Source organism: Notolabrus celidotus, chromosome 19 (assembly GCF_009762535.1).
Source record: "Notolabrus celidotus isolate fNotCel1 chromosome 19, fNotCel1.pri, whole genome shotgun sequence".
NCBI classification, from domain to species: domain Eukaryota; kingdom Metazoa; phylum Chordata; class Actinopteri; order Labriformes; family Labridae; genus Notolabrus; species Notolabrus celidotus.
Window position 1 is genome coordinate 16551727 of NC_048290.1, and position 12920 is coordinate 16564646.

Here is a 12920-nt window from a genome sequence, read left to right on the forward strand (position 1 = left end):
TTTTCTAGTCACTTCACCCTAAAATAAAACGGCCCTGACAAGCTGCCGAAGCCTAATAGCTACGTTGCATCATGTCCTTTCACTAAACTTTAATTACATCAAATCTAATGAATAAAACACATTTTAAAACATGGATATCAAGTAGTTTTCAGAACAAAATACAGAGCAAAAAAACCCAGGAAATATTCAAAAATATTCCAAACATCAAACACCTATAAGATTCAAAATATTTTTATACAGACACACACAGCCAAGAGCAACTTAAAACAACACTAAGCAACCTCTGACATTCACAAAATACAACTTACAGAGCTTTTACAAATGTCAAAAAAGCTTTTCTATTACAACACCATGAGAGCTGGGTATTTGTTTCTATTATTATTATTAATAAGTATTATTATTTTTAACTTAAAAAAAAATTATTATAATTATACTAATTATTATTATTTGTATTATTTGAATTATTATTAATGTTATATTTTGATGTATTCCGGTTTAAGTAATTCATAAACATAAGCAGAAAGGAAGCCTAAACTAAAGGTATTTACAAAAATCTTAAAACCACTTAGAGTTAGATTTAGCATTGTGAACAGGATGTTGCTAACTGGCCGTTAGCTCAGAGATTATTTTTCCCTGTTTAATAACTCCTGAGAAAAAATGCAAATCCTTAAAGAATTTCTGGACCTGCACCAAAACGGAACAACGTCTTCTTCGGCCCCTGGCTGAACTTTCCACAAGGCTTAATCAAAACCTGTTAACACGTTGCAATACAGGTGTGTCCAGTTTAACGTTGAGTTCAAAGAGGATCGGTTTAGAGATGCCCACCAACTTTGTGTGCAGGAAAAACAACTACCGGAAGAAACAAATTCAGGGTTCACTTGTGGTACTTGTGTTGTCTTTCCAATAAAACATGGCGCTTTAAGGGACCCTTTTAGTTCTGGGACCCTGGTGCAGTTCCCCCACTTTTCCTGGTTGGTATTGAAGCATTGTTAACTAGATTCCTGTATTGATTACGATTCAAGTGGTGTAAGCAAATGGGCATTTCCAAGGGTCCCCGAAGATGCATCTGTTTAAGTTTCTGCACCGTGTGAAAAAGAGAAGTTTAATGGCAACAAACCAAAACTTGCATCAAATGCACGCTCCTTTTTTCAATATCTGTCAGTCAAATCTAACTTTAGCATCAATAACATCGTAAATATGTGCAGACGTGGGGTGCTGGTGGCCTAGCGGTCTAAGCGCCCCATGTACAAATGCTATAGTCCTCGTCGCAGAGGTCGCAGGTTTGATGTCAGTCTTGACCATTCAATGCCTCTCCCTCTCTCTACTCCCCACATTTCCTGTCTCTCTTCCGCTGTCCTATCCATATAGGCAAAAATGCCCAAAAAATATAACTTTGAAGAAAATATATGTGCAGACGTAAAGTAAACACATCCTGGTGTGGTAACTGAACTCATGTTGGCGTTTGTAGCTTTAATAAATCGTGTATTTCTCTATGGGCCTGCGCCAGATGTAGGCATCCAAAGCTGCTACTATTGACTGTATACAAATATGGACGACACGCCTTCATCTCCCCTCATTGCACAAGAATGAAGCCAAAATGCAGCCACAATGGGCGCTGAAGAGTTGCTCTACTTACTTATTTTGAAGCCGACTCTTCTGCAGTTACGATTTGCACTTTCCATTACTCCTGGGAGCTCATCCTAACCTTTTTTTACTGTTCTCATCACAGAATGCAATCATGCAGAGTCATCTATATTGGTTTCTGACCACGGGGGTAAAGAGATGAGACCACGGGGTCAAAGTGTGAACACGTCTGTGTGCTAACAGCGCCGTAAAGACTCACACGTTGAGCACCAGTTGCTGTGGAGACAGTCTCATCCCTGTAATGACTTCCTCCTGTTCTTTTTTGAGCACAGAAACTCAAACATTGATTAAGCCCGATTATGTCAACCAGCGACAAAAGAGCACAAAGACAGAGAGTCAGAGGAGATGAATGGAGGAAGACAAAGACAGAGAGAGTGAGAAAAAGAGAGGGAGAAAGAGAGAGAGGGGGTCGTCAGACAAATACACTGCTGTAATTAAATCCAGCTACAAGTCTGTTGTGTTAACATTTCCTCTTCACCTTCATTTAGCACCAATTACACCTTCATTTTCATCCCTACTTTTTAATTAAGGCTACATTTCTTCACCTGAGGAAAACACCTGAGATCAAGATGTGTTCATAACCTACAAACATCGTCTCACACGCTCCGACACACTGCTGAAACACTGCTGGTATGCGGCATGACCTCCTTACAGACGCCATGACTCAGCTCACTCACCTTCCTGCTGAGTGATTCACTTTAACTGACATCTGTCAAGTTTCATAGGCAAATATAAGGACACAAAATAAGCAGTAAAAACAACCACATCTGAGTAAGCAGCTCCAAAAACTGCAGTTCCTCCAGTGGCCACTAGAGGCATGTTCCAAAGTGATCAACCCCCATAGAGCCCCATGTTAAAGTGTCTAACTTTAAAGCAGAAGTACACAAGTTTACAGCCTGGTACAAAAACACTTTTGGCCTCTTTTGCTCATTCCTGTTTTATTGACAGTTTCACATGGTTTCATTTTTGTTTAACTCATCTGTTTAAAATATATTAAAGCTTAAAGTTATGCGTAATTCGGGGTGTGACTTCTAGCATTCTTCTATATCAAATCAGTGCAATCAGTCGCTTAAATTGTGCTTGTTGTTTCATTGATTTAGTTGCTTTTTTTATTTTAATGTCTGCATGTTAGCACTAATTAACTATGGCTGTATTAGCTTGTTGGCTTGTTTAGCATTTCTCATACACTAATTTGTTTGAAGGCCACGTTTGGGAGTCAAAATTGTTGTTGGCTTTTCCTCCCTGTTGTTTTTAGGTACTCATTTCATTAAAGCTGGGGTTGGTAGTCTCGGAAAACTAGCATGAATTTGAATGTAGCATTTCCTCAGGACTCCGTCTAACCCCTCCCCTCCTCCGCTCGAAGCTCCTCCAAAGTGACCCCCCCCCCCGCTCACATGCACGAGCGCCGCTGACTTGCGATCATATGATCGTGACTGATTCAAAACCCGTCCTCACCAAAACATTCTCATAGTGAAAGTTAAAACACATACAAACATGGCTGCTGTTAGTACTCACAACAATCATGCTAGCATTATCCAGTTGTACTGGTGACACGATATCAGGAAAAAAGTTATAACACATATAAAACTGTAACAGCTCTACTGCTTGTTAAACATGTTCAGTGTAGAGGTTCTTAATTCCTACAGTGTTGACAGTCAGTGAAGGCATCAGGAGACTGAGGTGTAGAGAGTGCGAGCGGAGCGAGGAAACTGTTAACTATACACTATTCTTCATGCATATAGCCAAAAACTTTGCTAGCCCCTCCTTCCTGTCCTCTCTAGCTCCACCCACTTTGCCAAGTAAGGCTTTAGAATGTGACATCACGGCCTCTATGCCAGACTAACACAGACTTTACTCTGTACCTGTTCATGTATTAGTCCTTGCAGACATCCTGATTGTATTCATTATGTAACTCTCTTAAACAGGAGCCCAACAATCGTGTTGTTTTAACACAGGGTTGTTTGGTCTGAGAGCCGGCTAATGCTATTGTGCTGTAATAGGATCAAACTCCTGCAGCCGGGGGCGAAGTGTGGAGGAGCGGAGGCTGTTACAGGAGATGTTTATCTACCTGTTTTAATGATATCTCCTCCTATGACTGAAATTATGTTTTTTCTTATCAGGAGAAGAGTATAAAGGTGTAATTTCTTCCCTTAAAGTTTATATAATCAAAGTGCCATCACAAGCTTTTCTTCCCTGAAAGATATCACTTTAAGGACTCCGGGGTACACCTCAGAAGAACGTTGTACCATTGTTTAGAGATTAACCTTCTGGGTTGGAGCCAAATCTTCCCCCGAGCACGAGGACTGAATATAAAGGGACAGGTGTTGTTTCATTCAGATTTGCATTCAACCCGAGTCGCACAAACAAAACAAAACAAAGCACATGCAAATACGGAGCGAGGGACGAGAAGACGACGGCCACCAAACCTGCTCAACAATCTACAAACCCGCTGACAGCAGAGTCTGTTCCCGCTGACAGAACCAACACTGCCGGCCTTGAGAAACACACACCTCCACATTATGGTGGTGTCGTTTATATGCAAGGGACGCCTCTCACTGTAAAACCTCCAGATGCTGCCTGTCGGACTCTTGATTCATTCATAACACAAATCACCGCACATACAAGTCGGCCGTGGACGAATGCTGCCACTGTTTCTGCACCACAGCGATAAAATTTACATCAGGAGCATGATGGGAAATAATCTCCACTCCTCTTCACTGCCAGACTTTACCTGACCTTACAGCTGGTGACTCAAACATCATGAGGTGTGAAAGGGTGTCAGACTTTTGTCTTTTAAGTCTTGTTAAAGTATCTGAGTATCAGGCAGGACTTGGTTAGGTGGTTGGGTTGGTTTGTTTTGATGTTAGCTGATGAGTTACTCACCTATTTTCCTTCTTTCAGGCCAAATCAGCTACAAAATGTACATCTCAGGTCACTTTCATGCACACCTGACTGCATGTGTGGCTTTTAATGCAGCACAAATCAAGACATACTCTAGTGGTTAGAAGTTTCTAGAAGTTTTCTCACCAGTTTGGGAGTTTTGTGGATTTTGTAAATAAAGACGGGGTGATTTTGTTCAATAAGAAGTTTCTATCACAGGGCCAGTGACGTGGATAAAACATAACTTTGGACTTCATTAGAAATTGATGATCAATTAAATCAGTCTTTATCTCAAAAAGACACTTTACAAAAAGAACATTTCAGGAGGTCAATTTCGTTTATGAATAAAGTTTAAGAAGCAGCGTGTAGCTCAACACTTTTCCTGCCTTTCTTTAATTTGACTGATAACGTTGTTTTTATCCCCAACGTATTGATAAATATCCCTATAATATTGTTGTCATGATTTTTTTTTGTCAACTGCACAAACATTTATGATGCAAAAAAATATTTCGTTAATTGCAAAAAAATATTCATTAAACAACAATATTTAAGAAATCACCATAATATTTTGTTGTTGTTTTTTTTTCAAAATACTCAATATTTGATTGATTTTTTTTTTTTCAATTTCATTAAAAAAAATTCTGGCTTCATAAAATAAATAAACAAATTTTGTTTTGTAAAATAATTTCTGTTCAATTACACTTTTTTGTTTGTGAAAAATGTTTGCGTTTCATGAGATATCTGTTTTGTGAAGCTTTTTTGTGATTGATGAAATGTTTTTTTGCTTCAGTAAATAATTTCATATTTTGTAAAACTTTTTTGGGAGTTAAATATGTTTGGTGTTGAGTGAAATGTTTTTCGTGTTCATGAAATGTTGTGCAATTGACCTTAAAGGCCATCATACTTGGGGAGGAAGTGAACTGAGTAGAGAAAGCATGTCAGACACCAAAGAATCTGCATACCTAGAACAGAGGTTTATATTTTACTATTTTTGGTGAAATTATTGCTGAAGAAAACTACAAAACACCTTTACATCCCTGCTGGATCTTACCACCTATATGCTCTTAATCGTGGAGGATATATGCTTGAATTTCCGTGTACAAAACCTCAATGATGAATTTAACCCAACAGTGTTTACAGACTAGGATCAGAAAAACTCTAAAAACTCTTTGCTCTCAAAAACTGGCCGGTCTCTCGTGTCTTTAGTTGTTTTGCCTCGAGGAAAACAAAAACTCTTCATGTGTAACGTAACACCAGTGAAGTGCAGACTGTTGCTTAATGGGGATTAGAGGAGGAGGTAGAAACTGCAGGAAAACACACACACACACACACACACACACACACACACAAACACACACACACACACATCAACAACGCCAAAAGAGTATTACACGAGGAAACCCTGCAGCTTCACAACTTAAAGATCAACCGACATTCACACAGCTGTAATCAGACACTACCATAAACACACACACACACACACACACACACACACACACACACACATACACTGACTGACAGCACAGGTGTGTGGTGATAATCTTACCTTAAACATAAGCCAAAAGTGTCAGGTGTCAATAAAAAGGCAGCAGAGCTCGCTACACACATGCTGCAGTGGTAACACACACACCGTCCAAAACACACACTCACACACACCCACACACACACTAAGGAAGTTCATTAATATGAAAAACCTTGAGCAATCTGTCCGGCTTCATGTGTTTACCACCTTTAAAGCTACTCTTATAAGATGTTGAAACTCCACCTGAGAGCTATCTTTCTTTCAGGTGTGTTTAAACTTTTAGAGGAGCAGTTCAACATTTATAAAATTGGCTTGTATATATTTGCACTGTGTTCTGACACCTTTCTATCAAAGCCTGGCTTCTCTTTCTCGGTAGTTTGAGCTCCAGTAGCTCCAGTCTTTGTTACCCATGCACATTAATGAGCCTTGGCCGTCCATGACCATGTCACCTGTTCACCAGTTTTCCTTCCTTAGACCACTTTACTGGCCGCCGCAGACTGGGAACATCCCACACTAGAGCTGCAGTTTAGGAGATACTCTGACCATCACCGTTTGGTCCTTGTCAAAGTCGCTCACATTCGCCGATTTTTCCAACTTCCAACACATCAACTACAAAGACAACATATTCACATGCATCCTGCTGAACATTCCTCTCCCAGAGTGTTGAGGAAGAACACAACTGAGGTTAGCTTTAAATCAAATTATGCAAATCATATCAATACAGGAAAAACAAGCACCTACAGAACACAGCAAGCGATCTTATTTTACAAGATTAGCTCCCTCTAGATCTTGGGATAATTTTGACATTCACACTGTCAGTGTAGGATGTCGTCATCCCTTCCTCCTGCACCCACCGTCTTCTCCTCTAAATAAAGGAATGAGCCTCAAAGATACCCACTGTGATCAGCTTTCATTAGCACATGCATGTTTGTAGAGACTGATAGAAGGTATTTTGTCAACAGGAGACCAATGTCAAGTCCCAAAATGTGTCCCAATGCTCTCCTCCATGCAAACAAAGCTGATTGGTCAGCACAACTTGGACTACAAACAACAAAACATCTCGTCCGTCACCTTCAGATTCAGCATTCATATTCAGAAATCTGTTTATAGCTGAACCCGTCACAAACTGCATTCCTGACACGTCGATGCCTTTTGAATTTTTAATTGAAACAAGCTCTGCAGCCTGACAGGGCGTGACCTCCTGATGGAGCCTGAAACATGTCGTGATGAAGAGTTGTTGTCCGGAATCATGTGGAAGAAACAAAAGATCTGCAACTGACACGCAAAACTCATTCTCACATTGACGATCGAATCATGAATAAGACTTATTTTAAAACTGTTTTCTGGTTTCATTCAACTGAAAAGTAACATTTTCAGAATATATTGAAAGGTATCTCCAATTTTTTTATGATTTGGATCTTGTTTTATTAGCGTTTCTAAAGATTTTAGGCAGAAATGTCATTGTTAACGTCAAACTGTACAAAGATAAAGTCCCAGTAATGACATCAGCGATACCTACAGCAATAACAGTAATAACACACCTATCTTAATAAGAGAATGATTCTTAAATGTGTCCATAGTGTCCTGTTTTAATAATTAACACACAAAAACAATCTACACACTCAAAACACAAACACATGTACACAAGCACACACACACACTCACACACACAGACTTACAGCTCGGATGGACAGCTGGTCAGCATACACTCCGCTTTGTTTTCAGCTTGTTGTGAGTGAACTGATGGCATCGTTCTCTTGCTCTCTCTCTCTCTCTCCCTCTCTCTGTGTGTGTCTGTGTGAGTCTCTGTATCGTTTTACCTGTCAGCTCTCAGCCAATCAGAGCTCACCTGCATGTACCAATCAGAGCGCAGGAGCAGGTATGGAGGAGAGAGAGTCAGACAGACCGGTGAGGTGAGAGAGACCAAGTATGACGGGTGCGTTTGGTGTGACACGCATGCACGCCTCTTTGTCGAACTGTCACAGAGGATGGAGGACATGCGCGCACACACACACACACACACACACACACACACACACACACACACACACACACACACACACACACACACACACACACACACACACATATAAAATCATAAAAGCATCTATCACCTGCCTCACATAAACAGCACACATTAAAACATCACGAACAGTCACACACTTTTATAGCTCTTGGTGAAAGTTCTCACATGCACACACACACAAACACACACACACACACACACACACACACACACACACACACACACACACACACACACACTCACATTCATGTGCTGCAATAACTGTCAGTTCAGTCAATAAATCTTTATGGTCCCTGAGAGGCTGCTGGTGCAGCGACAGGAGGAGAGTGCTACTCCCATAACGCTCTAAAGCTCTACTACCTGGATGTAAACGAGCACGGGTGATGATGTCATCTTGTAGCACGGCGTGGTTTGTCAGTGTGTTGATCTAGTAAATGGAGATAAAGTTTTATGTAGACTGTGTCTGGTTAAACTGACATATAACCACTCCACCAGAGCAAAGAGGAACCAGAACGGGCATGAGGACGCTAACCAGCAAGGAGGACTGAAGGCTGCTGGTGCTAGCTCTTCTAACTGTGGACACACTCTGGGCCATAAAACAAGCTACAGAGTTGACTACTCTCTTGACAAATGTGGCTCCTGCAGCAGGAACAATGAGAGGAAATGGCAAAGGCTTACAAAAGAGTTGTTGAAAATTTTATAACCATGAGTAGCTGCTTCAAACAGACACAAAAATCTGTTCTGCTGCGATCTGTGACAACTCTATGGATCTTAGTTGTTTTATTGGTAAGTTAGATGTGTGTGTTTTTGGGGGGAAGGGCTCAAGCATCTGATCCCTATAGCAGTCTTTGGCCCCTTAAGTGCAAATTGTCAGCGTTTGTCACCGTCTTAAGAAATGAGACACACTAACAGACTCTCTGTTGTCAGGAAACGGGAGTAGCATCACTGTTTGGAGCATCTAGACCCCTTTGAAAGCCGTCTGCCTTTCTTGCTGCAAGGGTTTCTGGGAATGGAGTTCCACTGCAGGACACTAGAGTCTAAAGGTGAATGCAAGTTTAACCTCCTGCACTGTCCACTGAACACGGACACAACGTGCAAACAAAAGTCAACTTTGTTTTATGACAAGCCCAGAAGAACACAATGTAATCTAGTGCTCTAGAATAAAAACATACCTATGACTGAAATAACAGACCTGAGAGCAGCCGACTCTTCCTGTCAGATCCCTGCAGGAAGCCGATCAGACAGACACACGCTGCTGCTCACTGCTCGTCTGGAGGTGAAGATGTTCCCCCCTCCTCCTCCTCACCACACCTTCCCATAATGCCATGAGTGTGTCTCTACACCTGTCCTCCAACCTGTGTGTGTGTGTGTGTCTACAGTCTAAAGTCCTGCATTGTGTCATGCCTCTTACGCGTCTTCCAGTGAATAAGAGACAGTAGCAACGGTGGCTTTGCTCCCAGTCACACCCGAAACCCAAACACATACCTGTCTTTGTACCTGACGGGGCCTCAGCCTGAACACTCACAGAGTCGTCTCCTTTGAAAGGATTTCACCTTCAAGTTAACAAATACAGCTTCTGTCTTTAAAAGATATCTGACTACAATAACTAGTAATATTAACAGAAGTGTCCTTGCAAAGTCCTTGTAACTGTTGCGCCGTTCCCAGTTGTACCAATGATCAGACAAAGCCATTGATAGATGTTAACCACACTATTTGGATATTCAAAAATCATGACTCATCCCTATTAATGGGATTTTTTTTGTAGTATTTGTTGGATAATGTCTTGATTTTAGTAAACTTGTGGGTCATAAGAAAGTTTCATTGATGGAAACAAAGCAACTTAAACACACCAACTCACCGTGACAGAGATAAAGAGCGAGCTGATTACTAGCAGATGAAAGTGGCTACGCCTACGTCTTCATTAAACTATTGAATATTGCTGGTTTTCTAAGTGTATTTAAGTCTACCGAGTTCTGGACCTTGGTGAAATAAAAGCTGGTTATACATCCCATCATGACGCACGCAAACAGGCCGCTTATCAAAACTGGATCACTCACTTTTATCCTTAGCTTTGCTGCTAGCTGGTGGCTAAACAAAAACAGCTAACAGGGTTCAACACTGTCGATTCATAACAACAGGGTGAGTTCTTGAGTGACAAGCCTCAGGGCCCGGACCTTAGTGTGATGACCATTTGAGCTTATTTCAATCACTCAATCTTTATTTATAAAGCTTCAAATCATAACAAACGTTATCCTCCAACTCTTCCAAACAGAGCAGGTCTAGACTGTACTCTATGTTCTATTATTAACAAAGACCCAACATCAAGACAGGATAAGAGCCAGCCCCCTCTTACAGACAGGACTCAGTCTGATCTCATCACAATCCACCATGAGTAGAGCACTTTGCAGCATTTAGCAAGTTACAGTGGAAAGAACAAACTTCCTTTAACAGGCAGAAACCTCCAGCAGGACCAGACTCGGTCATTGTGAGTTCACTTTTACTCGCTAACTGTAATGAGCTGTGTGTTTCTGTCTGTGTTTATCTAACCTGCTCTGATTTGGACTCTGAACCAGGATGTAATCCAGACCGGTTATAGATTACACCGGCCTTAAGGAAGCAAGGAGGGGGGGGGGAAACTTCTGAGGCAGCAGTTTGTTTTCTGGTCTTTCATGCGAACTGTGAGAAGATCATAAACACAAGTTCACGTGACGATGATAAACGACACTTCGGTACCACAAAGAGAAGCCAAACTGAAGCTGACTGGAGCTCAAATGTGAAAGAAAACCGTCCCCATCTGCAGAAGAATATTGCACTTTCATGCTTCTGACATTTTAAAGATTTATTAGATATGTTTATATTCAGATCTGGGGTGCTGTGCATCGCTGCCTTTGCAACAGTGTGTGAATGTGACATGTCCTGACTCTGCATGGCTGCTGCACACGACGTGACGAGTGTCTGCTTTTATTATCGCAGGAATTGATAGGGACACGAGGGGAGCAAAGCAAAACCCAGCCAGAGCTGACACAACCTTTTTAAAGGAGATTTTAAAATAACTCAATGAAGGGGACAAGCTCTCCTGTTGGAACTTACTAATGACAACATACCTCATGCAAACCCAACTCAAAAAACGGAACTATCCCTTTAATCAAGACTTAAAGGTTAGGGCTTGGACTTGTTTGTGATTTGCACGTGAGAAACACTCGATGCTACTGAAAAGCAAAACATCAAAGTACTTCCCCCTCTATTGCACACGCTCAGTCACACAGTAGCAGCAGAAACATGAAGTGCAGAAGGTCTGTGTAGGATTATTCAAATCAAATGCAGATTTGAGTTTCAGGGGTTTTTTGGTCATAAGTTTGATTGATGTTCACAATTTTTTATGAAATCGTAGCTGCAACAAGTCAAGGCTGAAAGGAAACAACACACACGTTTAAGGACATGCAAACACACACACATACACTCAGTCTGTCTGTACCTGCGGACGGTGAGCTGCAGCGTCTTGTACGATCCTTTAACCAGAGTGATGGCCTCCTGTCTGTATCCGGTCAGCTCCACCTCGTTTATGATGATGATCACATCGCCCACCAGAAGAGGCTGTTCCAAACGGTCCGCCTTACCGCCCTCCTCCACCTGCACACACACAAACACACAAACACTAACAAGGTCAGGGAATCTCCAGCTGCAGTTTGCATGTATTTAACTTCTTTAAACTGACCTTAAAGTTAAACTCAAGGTTAACTGACGTACTGTGCATGCTGTCTTTGTGCTTCCATGCACGGGACACACAGTGGTGAAACCTGTGCAGTCACACTCTGCTGCAGCTGTTATCAGGGTTTCTATTGTTCCAGGAGAGAGGGAACACTTGTGTGTTTGTGTGTGGGGGAAAGTTTGGCTGTTTCCCTTTAGTGTCTGTTATTCTTTCTCTAGTTTTTGAAGAACAGAGAATTATTTTATTCAACTTTCCTTCAAACCTGCCAAAACAAACATAATCCAGATGGCGTCCTGAGTGAGGCTTCACTGGATATCATTTATTAGTGTTGGGAATTGTGTCTGTTTTTGAAGTGAGACAGATATTTTTGCGCCGCTCCTTTCACCCTCCATTTTTTGTCTTTTTTTTTGTCTGGTTTGCACATCTAGATATCTTTCTTCCAAATGCGTCAATGTGTCAATTGGATGGTTTTCACTTCAACCAAAAGCAGAGAGGACTGATCCTTTCCTTCATGTTTATATTCACAATTGACAACCAAGCCATGAGTAGCATCACAACAGATCAGCATGCAGACTTTAAAACATATTGTTTGAAGCACAAAGATGGACATGTTTCCTCAAATTCATCCAATAACTGTTGAATAAGATGATGAATTATAAAGTTCAGAGCACAGACTGTATTAAACATGGCGGTAGTCTTTAGTGACGTCACTCACTGGTTTCTGGAGAGGCTTTATGGAGCCAAAAGAAGCGGTCACTAACTCCAAATAACGACAACACCGACCTGTAGGTAAAATCAACCGATCCTCTGATCATGCCTACTCTTAGACTTCATACAATCAAAACAGATTAGTTAGATACAATTTTAAACACTTTTAACTCTACTGTAGCAATGGGCTTTTTAATATGAGCTCTAATGGGGACTCCTTCACTTTTGGAGTCAGCCTCAAGTGGACATTTGAGGAACTGCACTCCCGATTTGGCTTCATTTTTCAACACTGAAGGTTGCTGCTTGATTTAGACATGAGGAGACTGCAAAAGTAGAGTCAGATAGAAATTAAAAGAGAGCATGATGGTCTTTTTGGGGACGCATGTAGGACTGATGCATAAATCCCAGTCAAGGTTGTGATGTTGTCCTGA

The 12920-nt window shown here is 41.2% G+C and overlaps 1 protein-coding gene across 1 annotated transcript in view; it reads right to left on the bottom strand.

Moving 5' to 3' along the window:
- Positions 1–12920, bottom strand: part of shroom3 (shroom family member 3) — a 67112-nt gene that overhangs the window by 40444 nt on the left and 13748 nt on the right. Inside the window, exon 2 of the mRNA XM_034709210.1 lies at positions 11548–11702. Within this exon, the coding sequence (XP_034565101.1) occupies positions 11548–11702 (155 nt within the window). The remainder of the gene's footprint in view (positions 1–11547; positions 11703–12920) is intronic.